This window comes from Pseudonaja textilis, chromosome Z, assembly GCF_049901715.1.
Source record: "Pseudonaja textilis isolate UNSWEBS1 chromosome Z, rPseTex1.2, whole genome shotgun sequence".
NCBI classification, from domain to species: Eukaryota; Metazoa; Chordata; class Lepidosauria; order Squamata; family Elapidae; genus Pseudonaja; species Pseudonaja textilis.
Genome location: NC_142008.1, coordinates 21,081,655 through 21,101,730, shown reverse-complemented (window position 1 = coordinate 21,101,730; position 20,076 = coordinate 21,081,655). Strand labels below are relative to the sequence as shown.

The 20,076-nt window shown below is 33.7% G+C and overlaps 1 protein-coding gene across 6 annotated transcripts in view; it reads left to right on the top strand.

The window, feature by feature from the left end:
• CDK14 (cyclin dependent kinase 14) overlaps nt 1-20,076 on the top strand; it is a 249,999-nt gene that overhangs the window by 129,203 nt on the left and 100,720 nt on the right. For all 6 annotated transcript variants that reach the window (XR_015740368.1, XM_026716071.2, XM_087917907.1 and 3 more), the window contains 2 exons: nt 9,105-9,228; nt 16,951-17,071. Coding sequence is in view for 5 of the 6 variants with exons in the window: in XM_026716071.2 (XP_026571856.1) it covers nt 9,105-9,228; nt 16,951-17,071 (245 nt within the window). In the remaining variant the exon portion in view is untranslated. The remainder of the gene's footprint in view (nt 1-9,104; nt 9,229-16,950; nt 17,072-20,076) is intronic.

The following is a 20,076-nucleotide window of genomic DNA, read 5'->3' as shown; positions in this document are numbered from 1 at the left end:
TGTTCAAGTACTTCTCTGCAAGGTAAGGAATGAAACAAAGACTTAATTCCAATCAACAAACTATTAATATTTTATGACCCATTGGAAAATCTGAATTTTCTTGCATAGAGAAGTACTTGAAAGATATTTATTGATTTTATTAACATGTTTTTCTTTGTCCATTCTTAGCACTCTGCCATAAAACATTTTAATGAAGTTTCATGATTTTGAGCCTATTAAACTGAATATAAGTTAGTCTGTTTTGTTTTTTTAAAAACTTTGAATAATAATTTTTAGTGAATCAGTGAATATATAAAAATAATTCTATACATAGTTTTATTTTTTGTTTGTAGATGTGGTTCAGCATTACAAACTATAAAAGTTATTTTAAAACATTATTTAAATGTATGTGGGTGGTTAATACCTATAATTGCTTCTCTTCTACTCACTAAATTTGTTTGGAAGAAATTTTGGATCCACTCTGGTAATATTTATACTTGTAACTTTTCAAATACAATGATCTTTAATTTCTATGTCAGTACATAAAAGCTGTTTTAAAAGTTAGATGGATACACATCAAAAGTTTTTAGTGTGATAGAAGTCAAATTATTAAGTCACAGGGCTAAATTTTGACATTAATTAAAGTGGATGTGCTGAACAGAATTATTTTCATTTAATGTAAATGATAAGTAGCTGTTTCCCATTACTCTTCAGAGGATAAGCAGGTGCAAAAAAGGATGGGATAATATTATGTTAAATTAAAGCTGCCTTTTTCAGAGGGCATTGAAAATTGATTTTAAATAAGCTGTTATATAGTTAAATACATAATCAATGTTCTCCTTTGTATATTTCTCTGTCATTTAGACATTAATTACAATAAACATGAATATCATCCATAAAATTGTGTATGTGCATTCACGTACACACACACAAAATGTAAATATATTATAACACAATGCATATATTTTTTTCATTTTTGTGTGTCACTTGCTCAATGAACCATCTGATGGATCTATATTATTCTGAACTGTATGGAAAAAGACGATGCCAATTTTGACAGAACCACTGATCATGAACATTAGAAAAACCATTTCACTACAATTATGAAGAGGAAATTATCAGTAGTAATAGTAGTAAATAAGTATAAAATAATTCTAATAAATCAATTCTACATTGCAAATTAAGTTTATGTTATTGTGACTACTATGATCACCTCAGTGCTTACCATTCGCCCATCATTGCTACTTTATGTTTCTGTAGGAATGTTAATCCACAATCCATTCTCTTGAAGATCTCTCTCTTCCTCTCTTTCCCTCCCTCCCCCTCCCTTTCCCCCTCCCCTTTTGTGTGTGTGTGTGTGCGCGCGTGTACAGCATTCACACAACTTTCCCTTTCCTCTGCTTCCTTTCTGTTTAAGTTGATTATAGTCTTTACTGCTGTGTTTCAATAAGGCAATTAAAGTACTTCTACTTTTTTATATGGTGCATAAATCTTTGTCTGCAGTTTTCATGGTTTTGTCACAACTTCCTCAGGATTCTTTCAAAGCCCTCTAGATCAAGCTTGTCATGGTTCAGCCAAATCCTTTTTTTAACCAATTATTTATTCTGAAGTAGAAGACAACTCAGAGATGCAAATACCACCTGAGCCCCATATTCTTGAACTTCTTGCCTAGATGTTATAAGGTGATACAGATGTAGCTGCTCTTGGCATTATCAGTTTATTTCTACAAAGATTAGTAGAGGGGATCATTGTCTGTGAATTTGATAAGCACTGGAAATTGTTCTGTCACATCCCTAATCCATGCTCCTGACAAATCGCATTCTTCACAAGTCACTGAGTTCAATCAGCATGTTTGTTTCAGCAATAAATTGTCAAATATCACAACTCTTCTTTTTACCTTCCTTCAGGATGGAGATAACATCTCTTATTCGACATACAATGAAGAGTCACTTTAATAATATGCACAGAGGCTGTCATATTTTCAAAAATAACTCTAGAGTTCTTTGTCCTGTAGCAGAATATGTTTCTCTACATATTGTTGGGAATGAAATGAGTTAATTTTTCATTCATACACTATGTTTTATCATTTATCTACTATGTATAGAAAACCCTGGTAATGATAAACTATTAAAAGAATTAGCAGAACTGACCAGTTTGAAAGCTTGGTATGATGCTTGTTGGGAAAGATACTGCTTTGATAACTTCTTGCTTGCCTTCTTCCCCTATACACTTATAGTTAGAAAAAAAAAAGCTTGGATATACATATATCCTATATCATATATCATCCCTTCACAACATTTTACCAGAAAATTCAAGTATGCTAGCTGGTTTGGCTACCAGCTGGTCTTGAAATTCTATAAAGAAAAAAATAAGAAAGTGGTTCCTCACCAGGTGAACAATCACAGTTGCAATATTTTCCCTCATAATTAAATAACTTCTTACTAGAGACGTGAACCTTTAGAGTAGACACTCACAAAATTTTTCTTCAGGATAATATTTTCTCCAACATTTTTAAATAGAATTTTTAAAAATTTGTACTGCTAAATTTTAGCTTTCTATATTATTTCCTCATGCTTTTGTTCTTAGCGTGTCAGTTTCAAGTGCAATGAATTGTATTTTAGAACTGTTGATAATTCTTGTTAGCAGGATATGTTTCACTCTGTAATCTATAATGAGAGTTGGAAAAATTTATCTCTGATGTAAGAAGTGGTGTGTCTTTATTAGAGAAATTGTTGTTTTTAATGTGTTTGCCCTTACACTTTAATCATTGTTAACACATTGATATCACACTCCATAAACCCCTAAATTGGTTTGACCTTCATATGGCAACATTCCTCCCACATGTCCCTGAACTCATTACTGAAAAGCAATACCTCAGTTAAAGTGCAGTTGTCAGGACAAAACAGAAAAAAATTATTATTTATTTTTACACTATCATTAAATGCAAATTTTAAAATATTTTAGATAGTTTTAAAATAAAGACTCATCCTTTATTCAGAATGAGAATAAGGATTAAATAGCATAAGATGATGCCTCTGTGTATTTAAATTTTAAATTTAAACCTTTAATATACTTCTTCACTTGTAAATTATGTAGTGATTGTTTTCCAAATTATTAAAGCTTTGGCTGAGACATTCAGGAATTTTTATGATCTTTATTGTCAACATGAGTGCGACATATGTACAATGAGATTGGCTGAGCCTCCCTCCCAAAACAACTCACAGTGAGGACAGAAGCCCCTAACCCACTCCCAATCGTATTACACTATGTGACCTTGTTGCACAACGCGCTGGTCCTGCAAGTCTTTTTTTTTTTGTAAAAAGTTTTTTATTTTTATCTTTTACAAACATCTCTTGGTGAGCAATATGGTTCCAGATTTTTACATTTCCATACAAACATGACCTTAATTGCTTAATTATCTTTCATATTCAGCTTCTTATCCTATCATGACATTTTCCATTTTCTGTAAGTTGTCACAAATATTCTTATGTTCTTTACACTTATTTTATCCATTTTAAATTCATAGCTTATTCCATTTTTCTTTAATTGTGCTTATATCTTCTTTATATAATATCTAAAAATTCTTATTTTTTATTCTATGTTCATTATACTTTTATGCTTTTATCTGTCATATTTGCAATTTCATCACATACTCTTATTTCATTATTCAATAAATTCCATCTTAATTTAAATAGTTCCAAATATTTCCCCCTTAATTGCCAATTTGAGTGTACCAGCCTTTTATCTTATACATCACTCAGTTTACTCCCGTTTAACTCATATTAAAAATTACCATAATATAATCATTTTTTAATTATCACTTTCCAGGTTAATAGCAATAATCTTCTAAATACTACACATCACATATACATTTTAGGCTAGAATCCACATGGTATTGTTTCCTTTATATTCTAAATGTTTTATTATTTCAAATACATTAATCTTTTCAACTAATTGTAAAAATTGATATCAATCTTCTTAGTACAATTCACATGGTTTGTTTTAGCTATATTCTTAATTTCATTAAGTTTAATTGACATTCTTATCATAGTTTCCCACTTTAACATTTATTCCAGTTATATCTATATGTAATTTAACAATGATTCTTAAAAATAATCAAAGAAAAAACGAAAAAACATCAGTTCCAAGCTTTCCGTTTTTAAAATCTATATTTTTTATACATCGCTACACATTACCTTGCACATTACCTTTCTTATTCTTTATCTACCCATTATCTCTAGGTCTTCTAGCCGTGTAATTTATTTTCTTTTTTTTTTTTACTTTCTATATCTCCTTCTTTTCTGGTCCTTTCTCTTTTTCTTTTTCTCCCCCATTTCTGACTCTGATTTTTATCCCCTTCTCTCTTTTGGGCTTTCTTCTGCAATTCCCTTTTCTGCTGTTTCCTTTTTCTTCATTTGACTTTCCAAACAGTTACCTCCTTAATTATCTCATCAAACCTCCAAGTTTTAATTTCCATGGTTTTTCTCTCTTGTTTTGATGTTTGTTGTTCCGTTTGTTCATTAGGGTGGCCTCTTCTTCAATCAGCTGCTCCCCTTCTGGCTCTCCTTGTTCTTTGTTCTCCAATGTCACCATGTCTAATATTTGTAAGGCAATACTGCACAGTTCAACTCTTTCATGTATCATTTCCCTTATGCTTCTTAAATCTGATTTTATTTCCAAACAAAGTTTTGCCATTTTTGTGCATTTATTTGTCTCTTTCTTCAATATTTAAGTCCAGTCCAGTTATCCAGTAGTTTATTTAAACCAGCTTCTAGCAATCAACTTCTGTTAAATCCTGTTTAAATTTTTTAGGGCCAAAATAGTCCAAGGTTCATAAGTTTTTATTATTAAATTCCTTCTGTTGGGTTTTGAATTTTTCTCAAAGTCACCTAGCATTCCTAGGTTTCAAGTTTCTTTCTTCTTCCTTTATAATATTCTAATTTCATTTTTCAGGGTTTCTATATTATTGTATCAAAGTTCCTCTTATTTTGTATGAAGTTCCAATTTCAAGAGAACCAAGCACTTTTTAAAGAGTTACTGAAATTTTTCCTTTGCCATTAGATGGCACTCTGTCATGTCCAAGTTCCACCTTTTCTTTTCACTTTCTTTTCCCTATTTAGGGCTTTTAAGTTTCAATAATCCAGTAAGTCCAATTATTATTGTTTATTTTTGGCATTTTCAAGTTCAACTTTTAGTATGCCTCTTTAGTGCCAAAATCATATAATTGTTCAATTTAAACAAATATTTTCTTCTGATTTCTTCTTTCAATTTAACTCTTTTTGAAGTTCAAAGCCACTTTCATTTATGTCCAATTCCCCCCTCCCTGCTCTCTTTGGTCACCGCTTTTACTATCTTTCTTAAAAGTCTCTTAAAACTTTAAATCCAGAGTACCTTTATATTCAAATATTATGCCTGGTTCGCTTGGTTGCCACACTGTCTGCTTGTTCACCACTCCTGCATGATCTTTGTCCTGGATAGCCCTCTGTCTTCTGGGTGGTCTTATTTAGCCACCGCTGCAGCCCGTCTTCAGAGGGAGTTTACCTAGCCAGAGAGGGGAGATGCGGTTCCCCTCAACCCAACAAGCAGTCTTCCCCTTCTTCCCCACACCTACAGGATGGTTCTGGCCCTGCTTGGAGCCCTCTAACAGGGAGAGTATGGATCAAAGCCTCTCACGATCATGGTCTTCGTTCTGTCCACGATGGAAATGCCACTGGAAGTCACCCCTGGCCCCACAAGTCTATCATACTATGTTGACATGAAGTCTGTTCAGAAGTCTGACAGTTGTTCAGAAGACTGACAGCCCAAGGGTAGAAACTGTTCTTTAGCCTGTTGGTATGTTTGGCTATGCTGACATAGGTCTTCTACCCAATAGTAGGAGAGTGAAGAAGTGCTGACTGGGATGTGAGTCATCCCTGAGAATTTTCTTCACTCTTCTAGCTATCATATCATCTAGTGGTATCAGGGAACAGCCCACGATGTTTTGTGCTGTGCTCACCACCCTCTGTAAAGTCTTTCTATCTGCAGCTGTCAAGCCAGCATACCACACTGTAATGCAATATGTGAGGATGCTTTCTATTGTGGCCCAGTAAAAGGAGGTCATCAGTCGTTGTTCCACTTTATTTTTTCGCAAGACCCTAAGGAAATGGAGTCTCTGTTGGGCCTTTCTGGCCACCTGAGTTGTGTTGGTTTTCCAGGTAAGATCTCAGGGATGACTCACATCCCGGTCAGCACTTCTTCACTCTCCTACCATTGGGTAGGAGACATAGAAGCATAGCCAGGAATTTAAAGGAGGAAATGTCCACACAGCCCCCCTTGAGGTAGTCGGGTGGGTTCCTCTCTCCCCTTCTGGAATTCTAACACCATCTCCTTTGTCTTGCTGATGTTTAGGTTCAGGCAGGTTGTTTCCTAGGCACCGAGATGATAATTTTTGAACCTCCCCCCGTATGCTGTTTCGTCTCCACCTGTAATGAGACCCAATATGAACTTAATGATCACAATGGATGGTTCAGATGATACACAATCATGTTTGTACAGTGAATAAGGGACTGAGCACACAGCCCTTTGGAGAGCCAGTGCTAAGCTTCAGGGAGGTGGATGTGACAGACCCAGCCCTCACTGTTTGTGGTCGGTCCCTCAGAAAATCTTTGATCCAGTCACAGATGGAAGAGGGAAAATCCAAGTCTGTCAGCTTTTCGATAAGGATGCTCAGCAGGATAGTATTGAAGGCCGAGCTATAGTCAATGAAAAGCATCCTGACATAGTTTCCGGATTTTCCGGAGTTTTCTCCAGATGGTTCGCTACAGAATGTAAGGCAGTGGCTATGACATCATCTGTTGACCTGTTCCCCGTATAGATAAACTGATGTTTGTCAAAGTCTGGTGGGAGGCATGTTCTAAGGTGTTGGAGAACTAGTCTTTCGAAGCATTTCATCACTACTGACGTTAATACAATAGGTCTGTAGTCATTTAGGCAGTTAATTGCTGTTTTCTTGGGGACTGAGACAATAGTCTGTTTTCAAACATGATGGATCGCAGCTGTTTGCAGGAAGATGTTAAAGATCTTTGTCAGGACCCCTGTTAATTGATGGGCACAAGTCTTTACCACTATCCCCAGCACCCATCTGGACCTGCAGCTTTACTGGGATTCATAGCTTTCAGTGCAGCTCTCACTTGATGTTCATGTAAGGTAGTGGTGGCTAACCCCTTTGGGCATCTGTGCCAAAAATTGTGCTTGCACGCTTGCACTCTCATGCCAGCACCCAGAGTCAATGCATGCCATAGGTTCACTATCACGGGTATAGGGTGAGTGGCTGGGAAAGCTGGCAGGCAGAGGCTATGGTGTCTGGTTAATGTCTTGTCTATTTCAAACCAAATAGATTTTTAATTTTGAGTTTAAAACTTGATAAGAAAAATACTGATGAAACAGAACCTTTTAAAGATAATTTACACATTTGGTTGTGTAGCATAAATTATCCTCATCCAACCAGTCCAAGAAATTAACTAGTGGGTGCATTAATAAAGCATAGCTTCTAATTAATACATTGAAAAATGCAACAGAACATAAGAAATAAATTTACTGAATTCTTTGAACTGGGCATAGGCGATCCAGTATCGGGGTGTTGCTATAGTTCCCCTCCATAGATTAATGTTAATTAAGAGGGGTAAATAAGAATTCTTTTCTGTACAAAGCACATAAAAGTGTTAGAAGAATACTTGAGTTGTATTGTCTTCTATGTGTATAACTTTTACAGTAATCGGAGGTTAACCTAAAATTGTTGTGAGTTGCAATGGGAGATAAGAAGAAACGTTTTAACTCCAGTGAACTTTTTTGAAACTTTTACATTAGCAAGAATTCAGCCAGGAGGCTGCAATAATTTAAATTAATTTTCTATGTTTTTCTTCCTGGAAAAAAAATGTCAGTAAGGGGTGGGTGGATGAGTCAGAAATAAACGTTCATGCAGCTGTTTCAACAATCCTAATTCTGTATTTTTTCAAAATAAAGTTTTATAATATAGTTTCAATTTTTTTAAAAATGCTTCAATTCTTTTATTGCAGTGCAGCTTTTCTGTTTGAAAGTTCTAATATTATTCATGTATTTTATTAGTAAATATAATCCTCAACAAAGGATTTGCTTTTCAGAGGACTGCTTTTTAAAGTAGTGTATATGTATATAAGAAAAGAAATGAAATATTTCTGTACTTCCATATTTTACATTAACTTCTTTCATAATCATAGTTTCAAGTTCATATAGCACTGAGCTGGATAAGTAATTAGGAACTATTTCATTCAGCATACTGAATCTAAAAACTTATAATAACATAAATTTTATAAATCTTCTAAAATACACTGCACTACAAAATCAAATGTGTATTGTTTGTCTCTATTATCAAATTACCTTTTTATCAATATTAATGTTAAAACAATTATTTTTCAAAGGATTTACTTTTGCCTTAAACCTCTGTGAAGTTCGCATGGAATAATAATATTTTGTCAGCATCCAAGACAGTTTTTGATGTAATATTTTGACAAATATTGTTCATACAAGTCTGAATTTTTAATAATATATAAAATGCACAGCGGTTGACATACCGAGAAAATGGCTAATCTCATTGTCAGTTCTGAAAGCTACTGTAGATGAATGAAAAATAATAAAATAGCTTTGTTCGTAGTTTGAGCTTTCAAAATAAAGATTTGAATGACTTGCTGCAGCTAAAATATCTTTGAGTATAATCCCTTTTCATTCCTATTTTTTTTTCTTGTAAGGAATGTGTTCTTGTGTATCACTACTTTCCATGTTCTGTTATTCTCTATAATTAGCAAGTGTACACACCTGTCTTTAGGCTGTCATCTAATCTATAAACTATGCAAATAAATAGAATATAACTGTTATTTGATACAATTTATTTTTTGATGGAATTACTATTGAGAATTGTGAAAGGAGGGTTATGCACTTGGATATAGTGAAATGTGTGTGTGTGTTAATTCCTGTAGGTTCAGTTAAAAATCCTGGTTTGAAATAATATCTATATTAATAACGTTTCACATTATTGCATTCTTATCTTTATGTAGGAAGGCAATGCACTACATACAAATATTAATGAACATGTTTTCCCCCCTCTTTTTCAGTTATTTTTATTTCAATTGCTGCGAGGACTTTCGTACATCCACCACCGTTACATTTTGCACAGGGATCTGAAACCCCAAAATCTTCTGATCAGTGACACTGGGGAGTTGAAACTGGCAGATTTTGGTAGGCAAGCCATTAATTACAAGATTATTTGATAATGATGTAAGCAATGTTGAGAGATGGCTTGAGCCGTTCTCTTCTTAGTTACAGTACAAGTTGACTTTGGCCACCAGTAGAGAAAATGAAACAGGTAATGCAGCAAGTTCATATGTCTTTGATTTAGTTTGCCTTTATTTATTCAACTCAAGGTAGCATACAGTACTTCTACTTCCTGTTCCCACAAAAGACCAAAAGAATGAAATATCTTTCATCTTTCATATTTGATTGTGTGCCATCTAGTTGGTATTGTTAGTGGTCCCATAGACTTCCTTCAGGTTGTTCTGTCTCCAACTTCGCCCTTTGGGTCTTGTAATAGTGTGTCCTTTGCCACTGATAATTGAGTCCATTTATCTTGTTGCTGATCATCCCTTTCTTCCATTTGAGTATTAAAGAGATCATTTGAAAACATAGAATGCATAGCTGCAAGATTTTAGTTATCACGGGCTTTTAAATGAAATTTTAAAAGAGAGAAACATTAATATTTGTCAAATAGGGAAAAAGGGATATAAATACAGTTTTCAAACCATAACTATTCCGCTACATAGAAGACTCACTCATAACAATATCAGTAATATCATACACAAAAGAAATGCAAATATATATATATATCCGGTGTGTGAGCGCGCGCATATATTTATATTGAATTTTATTGATTTTGCTACTTAAGTATGGGAGAGACTACAAAGAGAGAGAGAAAGAGACTGCAAAGATCATTTGTTGCTGCCATTTTATTCAGATAAAATTTTCTCATATAGTATTTTGTGCCTGACCCATATTTCCCATTTCCCTCCCCCTTTGTGGGGCAGATTGGTTGAACAAGCTATGTCTTCTTTAGCTGTTTTTCTCTTCAGACAGCTAAAAAAATATTACTTTAAAATGCACTAACAAAAGGTTAACAAACTCAACCATGTGACCTTAATAAATTGATAAGAACCCTCTATCTTACTTTCATTTGCTGCCTAAAACTGGCCACTCCTTAGTCATTTTCACACGGAAGGTGTTTGTTGCCCTAAATGCCACATTGGTTAGAAAATGGACTTTAATGTCTGTTTAATTACAGTCATATTTGCAAACAATATTTCTTTGGGCAGTTGCTAAATGAGGATAACTGTGTAGTGTTTTCTTTACAAATTATTTTTTCCAAGTCAGATTTGTTCTGTTTCAGAAGATTTCTAAGTAGTACATATATGCATAATATCTTATTCCAGAGTTTCATAGTAATTTAATAGGATGCTATTTACTGCACAACTGGACAAATTTGGTCCTGTATAGGTTATTTCAGGACATTCTCATTTATTTGTGGCATATTATGGTCTCATTAATACTAGAATTTTAGGTCAGTTTTCCTTATTTCTAGCCAATTAAATTACATCCTTGTAATTTAAATCAATTGTTTCTTGTTATATCTTCTGAACAATTCTGCATCTTCTATATTAGAGCCTTTCAGATACTAGAAGAGAACTATCATGTTTCCCTGCAGTGTTCTCTTCTCCAAGCTAAACTTCCCAATACTGCTAGCTGCTGCTCTCTGATACTCCTCATTTTGTCAATGTCTTTCTCATCAGTATCAAACAGACCAAACCTTCTTTTCCCAATCTTTTTGAAGATATTTTCTGTTCTTTTCTGCCAGTAACTGACTCTGTGATTTCTTAAAGATCATAGAACAATTATTGGGAACCAGAATGTTTTCCCTCCCTGTTATTGTGAAAAATAACCTTACAAAGGTGGATAGTGTTAATTTAAAATTCATTTTGTTTAGTGAACTACCCTCGGGTGGGATGCTACCGGTTCTGCCCGGTTCTATAGAACCGGTAGCTCTGAAGAGCAGCAGACACTGAACCTGTTGGCTCACCCACCCACCCGGGCTCTTACCTATCCTTTATTTCCTACTTTTTCAACCTCAGCTGCTTTGCGCAGCACAGCTGAAGTTGAAAAAGCAGGAAAAAAGTGGTTTTTCAAATGCTGCACACCTGCATGCAGTACTTTTCAGCTGTCCAGGCTGCACAGCTGAAGGTTTTTTATATGCACATGCAAAACGTAGTCTCCGAGCCAGTAGTAACACCCATTGAATCCCACCCCTGACTACCCTTTGTATGGTGAATTTATCTTTATTTTATTTATTCATTTGTATCCCTCCTATATTATGTTTACAAAATAACTCAAGATGGTAAGCATATTGAACACATCTTCCCCCTATTTTTTTCCACAATAATAAACTTGTGAGATGGATTGGGCTGAGAGAGAATGGCTAACCCTAAGTTATCCAGCTGATTTTCACTGATAAGGTGGGACTCACAGTCTCTAGCCTGGTGCCATAACTGCTAGATCAAATATTAATACTATTTACTGGTATCGATAATGTAGAAACATTGTTTAACTGCATTTGTAATGTTGTTAATAAACAGTCATTTAGTTGGCATTAGATGTCTTTGAATATGTGGAATAAGTAGTGACACTGATATAAAGTAAATAACGCATGTCCTTCACCTATTCTTTTCTTGAGATTTTTTTTATTGGACATAGGATAATTTGACAATTAGATGATATGCTAACTATTACTCATCTTGTTGCTGTGAAGAATTCAGGTATAGCAGCAGGATGTTTCCATACTGACCTTTTTATTAATTTTATCAAAGAGAAAGGTCTGAAAGGCCCTTCACAGAATTGTCATGAAGTCACTTAAAGTCAGGCCAAAATTGTCAAATGTTGTCTGTTCATTATTTTGCTTTTGCTTTCACTCTCACTTGAAAATTTAAAAAGTTCCCATATCTACCAATATCAGGAACCCTGATTATAAAAAGAGAGTGCATGGCTTCCTATAGTGTAACCATGGAAATAGACAAGACATCCTTAAACAAAGTGATTGCACATGCTGTGCTAATTAATCCTGTTCTACAGTTTTCCCTCAGCTGGAAGAAGCAGTTAGATAAATTTTGGATGAGGATTCATGTATGGATTCACAAATAATATGAAATATGTTGCCATTATTGGAGAAGCCAATAATGATATAATGAACATTTATTTGTAAGCTGAAGGTCTTAAAGTAAATGTAGTCTTTTAGGTGTTTGGTAATGCTATAATATAATGACAATAATACAACTATTTCTAAGATGCTGAACTATTGTTTGATAGCTCAGATTGCTGATCATGAAAAAGTGTAATTACTTAAATAATTTGGACCTGTTAAATCATAGTTGTGTGTTTCTTGAATATTTCATCACTTTGTTCTTCCTTCTGATCACCTATAATTTACTTTTGTTTTTAAATACAATGTTAAATATAGCAAATATTTAAATATTGCATTTAAAGCAAAAGGACAAAATATTGCAGTGTGCCTTAAAATTTGTACCTGGTACCTAGTTATAGGTTTTTACTAAGACGTTTTGTTTTGTTTTTTGTCTTTAAGCCAGTGTTGACTCCTTGCAACTACCTAGACAAGTTTTTGACGATTTCTTTGAAATCTTAGATTGGTTGCTTCCTAGGCCTGAGAGAAGAGTAACTGGCCCAAAGGCACCCAGCTGGCTTTATGCCTAGAACTAAAAACTTTATGCCTAGAACTAAAAACACACAGTCTCCTGGTTTCTAGCAAACTGGCTTCTTTACTAAGACTAGTTGGAAAAACCCACATTGCTTTAGATCTAATTTCATATTAGATATAACTTTAAGGCCTATATTATTTTAATATTGAAATTATTTAAGTGCAGTGATTATAATTGCTACTATGAAATTGTCCTATCTTTTTCTAAATATGCTCATTAAAAGATGTGAAAATATTGAATAATTTTTAAATAGTGGAATTGCTGAGCTCACAAGTAGATTGCAGATTAAAGACCAGTCTCAACTTAATCTTTTGCTTTGGAGTATAATCATAGTAGACCCTACCAGCAGCAGAAACCATATAAGGGCACATATTCTAGTTTCCTTTCCCAATATTTGGATGGCAACTTATGCCAAGTTTCAAATACAGGGAAGAAAAAAGTAATAATTTCAATACTGCATCCAAGTAGAACAGGTGCCAGCAGTTAGATAATACAATGCCTGAGCCTGTCATTAGAAGTTAGACTAATCTCATGAGAAATAAATAGAACTAACTGCATTTAAAATATTTATTTTAAATTTAAGATAATAAAATATAAGCAAATTGATGAAAACAAATTATAGAAGTATTCAAACAACAATGCTATTGTTTACAACTGAAAAGGAAGATTTGAAAAGAAGATTCAGTGACTTAAATGCTGCTTTCTTCTACAAATGACATTGTCTCCCTGCTAGATAGGGAAATATTACAATTTATTATTTAATAATTACATGAAGTTTAATGATATTTGCCATCTCCCAATCCTACTGGGCCGTGATGGCGAACCTATGGCACATGTGCCACAGGTGGCATGCAGAGCCATTTGTGCGGGCACGCAAGCTCCAGCCAAACTTAACTGCACTGCATATGTTTGCGACTCCCAGCTGATTTTCAGCCCATTTGAAGCAGTTTTCAGCCTCCCAGAGGCTTGAGGGAAGCCTCTGCAGCCTTGGGAGGCTGAAAAACTGGTCTTCCAGAAGTGCTGAAACGGGTCGGTTTTCAGCTTCTCGAGGTTGCAGAGGCTTCCTTCGAGCACCCGGGAGGTAAAAACAGCCTCAAATAGGCCAAAAATCAGCTGGGAGGCATGCGCAGTGCAGGTAAGGGAGTGGGGGGGTTGCATGCGCATGCACGGGGGGATGTTGCATTGTGGGTGCCAGCGCATGAATATGGGCGCTATCGCACACAAGCACGCTTTCAGCACACAACAACAAAAAGGTTCACCATCACTGCTACTGGGCTATCTCTTCATGGTGTTGGGGAATTCCTAGAAAAAAATGAATGAAGAACTTTGGAATTGCTTGCCAAGAGAATACTGTATATCCCCAACAGAGTCACCAAGCCCTTGAGGGTCTTCCCAGCTGCCCAGCAGGTGACTTGTATCTATTCATATGGAGGAATGAGGGAGAACGCAGTGATAAATCATTTTTATACTTACATTGAGAAAAAAATACATAGAAAGAAAACATGAGATGATTTACAATATAATACCAGATGATGAACCTCTCAGATCAGATGGCACTCCACATGCCACTGAGGAAAAGATGATGATTTTTCAGTGTACTAATGATATGGCTAGGTTAAAACTTTTTGAACTTTTAATTGGTGGTATTGCCATATAGGAAAAGAAAATCTGAAGCTGAAAACACATGCAACATGGAACATAAGAAGCATGAACATGGGGAAGCTGAACACAGTGAAAGAATGAATGAAATGAAATTTAGAAATTGACATCTTACGCATCAGAAAATTGGGAATGAGCATGGGTTTGGACATTTCAGATGTAAAAAAAAAATCACACTATTTATACTTAGGACATGAAAAACTAAGAAATAATGGTGTTCCTTATATTGCCAAGCAGGGAATAGCAAGAACAATTTTTAAAGATGCTTTTTATTTTTATAACTCAACGTGGTGAACATGCCTAACAATCTTTACTCCTATTTTTTCTACAACCAAAAAACCCTGTGAGCTCAGCATGAGTGTATGATTAGCCCAAATTCCAAATTTTTATGTCTAAAGAAGCACAAGAATTCACTTTCCTGGGTCTATAGCTGATGCCTTAACCAGTAAAATGCAATCATTGACTGTCAAACAAAAGAAAATTAGATGACAGAACAAACTGTGGAAATTGTCAAAGAAATTAAAGAAGTCAAAACCAAGGACACAAATATCAGAAAGGAACTTAAAAAGGAATTTCAGAGAGAGATGTTTGAAGAGACAAGGAGTATTACAATAGCATATGTCAAGACATAGATGATAGAAAAATAAGCCTGGGGAAAAAAATCTTTCAAAAAAATTTCTGAACTGAAAATGGGATTCCAAGCTTCAACTTATATGTTATATGTTAGCACCAATAAACAGGTTTTATTTCAAAGAAATCAAACAAAAATTAAATGAGATATTGAAATATGATACAGTTTACAGCCTCTTACAAGATACTCCCTGTTTATAAGAATCTCTGGTATTAAAGTTAGAATAGCATTCAATCGGTCAGAAGGCTGCAGGGACTAATGTAATACTCATAGAAACATGGCAAGCAACAGAAAAATAATATTTCTATCCAGTCCAATCAGTACACCAAATCTGGAGAATAACAGAATGGCCAACAAATTTGAAGAGATCAACATTCTAATAAAAAAAAACTTAACAGTGTGTGCAAGCTATCACACTATATCCTTAATTTTACATACCAGCAAAATAAAGTTTAGGATTGTCCAATGAAGATTGAAGCTCTTTATAAAATATATATAAATGCTAGATATTCATAGTGGCAATTACCTAGATTATTCTTCAATTCTTTGGACTATTCCACTTCTTGATAATTTAGTGGCTGTACAAGCAGTATTAATTTCCTTTGCTTCTTCTAAAACAAATCCAACATATTTTCTTCACCTTCAATGGAGAGGAAGGGAAGACTCTGATGATTTTGATTCTGAACTTTCAGAATATGACAGAGTATATCTTGTGTCTGAGGCAGTAGCTTTCGCAGGCTACAGCCTCAATAAAAATATTGACATTTGTGCATTTGTTCAATTGATCTTCTGAAAATAGCAGTAACTTCAAGGGTATACTGGTTTTGTGAGCAATTTTTGAAAGAAATATATTCTTTCTCAAATTGCTAATGCTAGCAAAAGTATTCAAACATAGTTAGTAGCTTTATTTATTTTGGGTTTTTTTTTTGCCTAATTACCAAGACATATTACCATTTAATTACAGTGATCTTTTTTTTAAAAAAAAAAAAGGCTATTCAAGCACACTTTAATAATATATTGACATTCAGTCTGGTTATTTAGAAAACAAAATTTTAAAAAGGACACTACAGTTACCATATGGCAGTATATTTTTCTATATAACAGAGCATAATGCCGGCTTAATTTGTTGAATGGCATAAATCAATAAAGACAATTCTACTACTTACCACAATTTTTCCCATAACACTCACCTCTCCACAGTTTTTAAAATCATTTATTCATGTTCCCATTTGCATCAACCTGCAATGAGATTTAAGAAAAATAAATTTCCTTTGGTGATAATTTTTTTAAAATTTTTGATGTTCCACATATCTTTATCAGTTATAATAGTTCTAGATACCCACTGTATGAACTTCAAAGAATAATATATGGATTAAATGCTAAAATAGTAGGGAAAATTACTATTTTTTCATTCTTTAGCATGCTCCAGTATAGCATATGCCTAAAGCTTGAAATAATTCTAGTATAAAATAGGTAAAGATGTAATATTTTTCTTGTTATTTTGGTTATATTCTTTATTTTAGCTGCTGATGCTTAAGGATATGTCTGCATGTTAATATTTAGTAGTTATCTTTAGTAGTTTTTAAATTATATCAATTATATTTTCTTCTGTTTAATTATAGACACCAGAGCTTTTAAAAAGATGGTAATGAGGATAAATCTTATTGTTGCAATCTTTGTTATGATGATGAGTTTTCATTTTGTTTTACAATGGTTGAGTGATGGAAATTAATATTAGTTTTCTTTGATTAAAATAACATACAATGATCAAACTTGTCTTTCAAGCAGTGTTATGAGCAAGATTATTAAAGGCACATTTTCTTATCTTTCTGTTGTTGTATTTGCATTATTCTTCAGGTCTTGCAAGAGCTAAATCTGTCCCTAGTCACACATACTCTAATGAAGTGGTAACCCTTTGGTATCGACCTCCAGATGTTCTCTTAGGCTCAACAGAATATTCCACTTGCCTTGATATGTGGTAAGAATGTAGCACTTTTAAAGAATCCATATATTAAGGACATATTGACTTGTATGGTCAAATTGTATATTTGGCAAGTTATGATTGTAGTTTATTCATACCTATCTAGAAACCTAATGGGACAAAGAATCCAGTGAACCGTAACCAATATGGTGCTCTTTATTTGTGTAATGCATTTCTAAATTCTACTGAAAGAAGATTGAAAAGGAACAAATTGTCTGACTGTTTAATTTCATTCAGTTATTTTAGCCCATTTCTCAAACCTATCAAACTTTTTATGAATTTTATTTCCTGCCATCTAAACATTTGATAAAACAGTCCTAGTTTTCATTCAGATGGTTTAACATTTGGGGGACTTTTGCTTCTTCTTTCTTTAAGTTAAGGAATAAACATTTATAATACCACTCACAATAATAGGACACTGCAATAGCATTCTCTAAGCAGCACCTATTGAGGCACAAGCAGCCTCAGTAATTAAACTTCATTTGCCAGATCAGATGAAAGGAGGCCAGAAAACTTTGTAGGTCAGTGATACTTATTACAGAAAAAGCTTCCCTATTTTCATTGTATTGCTTTGGAATGTCTTGAAGACTTTTGTTTATCATATATTAAAATTTAGGTTTCCTTGGAGAATTTTTACAATTACTTAGTCTGTACATGGAAGAAATTATATAACTACTGGTGGTTTTATCTTCAGCTTTTAAAATGTAGAAGCATTGTTTTGAAGATGGGACAGTTAGCATTTCTGCTAAGTTCCAAGCATCCAGGATCCTGGTAGTAAGTACACTGGAAGACAATAGCTGTTGTTATACATTTTTTCACCAACCAAATTTTAGGAAATTAAGAATGCTAGATTTCAAAGGATTTTTTTTTCATCATGTCTTTTATCAAACATAAATAAAAGACTGCATGTGCACTTTCTTTGTGTGGGAGGAGAAGGAGAGGGTGAGGAATACAGTAATTGGCATGGAAGTAGAATGTTACTGTTTCATTTTCATTTTCTGAAATCAATTTTCATGTCGTTTAATTAGAAAAAACACATTTCTCTCTACCATCTGTGCTTGAAAAATTACTGCACATGATATTGCAATCAGCTTCTATAGCAAATTGTAAAACATTTCATTTGTTTCTGGAGTACCAACAACAAAAAGAATATGAATCTTCCAACATTGCCTATGTGATTAAGTACTTACTTTGTAGATAAACAGATTTCTGTTACTGTGGCATAACTGAAGGGAAAATTTGGGTAATAAGCTTAACTTGGGCGGAAATTCTAAGTTCATTTGTTCTCTGTTTTAGTTTGGACTCTTGCAGTTCCTGCATTATACTAAAGTTTTGTCCAAAAATATGGTTCTGCTATCAACAGACAACATTTCCCTTAAGAAGTATTACTTCTGGGAATGTTTGTTTGTTCTGTTTTTGTGGTCATGAAAATGTAATTTCATATTATTGATTTTCATTAAGGATATGAAAATGGTATGTATAAATTAATTGAATGTTGTCATTTATTCTGATTAAAAATGACTACCAGTTTTTGATCAGATAAATTCAATGATCATAATTTTGACAGAAATATATTCTTAGTTTTGAAACATTTATATAGATATTTTAATAGTATAAGATTTCTAAAATAAAATTCATTCTGAGGGAGGCTATCAAACCAATCAAAAACTTATTTTCCTTGTAATACATATGACTGTTTCCAAAGTAAAATTAATCATAGCTGGAAGACAAAAACAATATCTTGTTACTAATAATCATGAAATATTGAGGTCTCATGTTGTAGGTCTTCTAATTCAAAAGTCAAAAAGACATAAAGGACCTTTCAGGAAAAATGCTTTTGTTCCAGGTGAAAAATGATCCATTACTGATTACATCTATCAAATATATGAATCCACCAAAATTATAATTCATTTTCTGCAAAATATCGAACAATTTCAACCTGCAGTCTGGAGCAAATATATCAAACTGGTTGAAGTAGATATATGCAGTTCTTGGGTACATCTGATAGCAGCATTTAAATGTTACACATTGTCTTCAACTGAATTTCAGCTGAATCTATTCCAAAAAATATGATAATATATTTTAAAATACCAGCTCTGTGCTCATGTATAATTTTGCCCACCTTATATGCTTTGTCATGCAGAAGCAGCATTATTTTCTGTATTTTACTATAGCAAAATAGTGGGGACTGTCCAGGCAGTTTCCAATAACCAGGTATGGTTGAATGGAAAAAAATTATACCATATAATACAGCCCTTAGCACAGTGATTCATTTCCATACTATTAGACTATAGCAGACTTTTCAAAAGGCTGCCAAATTTATGAGTCCAGTCCAGTTTATATGTGTATTAAATTTATATTCTGCTATTTTATTGCCATCTTAGAGGTAGTCCTGAGATTATGGAGTTGTCTAACTTCACTTGAAATTTCCCCCCATGTTATTATTTTTCAAAAAACTATTACACAGATTTATTTAGATGATTTGGACGATTTGTGGTAGAGTTATTTGTTCTGTTTTGTTGTATCTGTTTTTTTGTTTTATTTTGTTCAACTGAACAAAATGGTAAACACAGATATAGGCAATATATTTTGATTTTGGTTATGGGTGGTCTGTTTTAGATTTTATATTTTTTTTACTGTAGTTATCTAAAAAATGCTCCAAATAAGAATTTTCTATTTTTTCTGTCAGTATATTGTCAAAAAATTCTGACCTTTGAGAACAATTTTAAAGCCTTCCACCAGAATAATTTTCCTTTTATCTTAGAATCAATTATTATTATTCTCATCATTTTTCTTGTTTATTTCTAGACATATAGCAATAGCATTTAGACTTAGATAGTGTTCCATAGTGCTTTACAGCACTTTCTGGGCAGTTGATAATGTCAGCATATTGCCCCCAACATTCTGGTTCCTCATTTTACTGAGCTTGGAAGGATGCAAAACTGAATCAAAATCAAACTCCAGGCTGTGGGCAGAGTTTGCCTGAAATACTGCATTAGAAC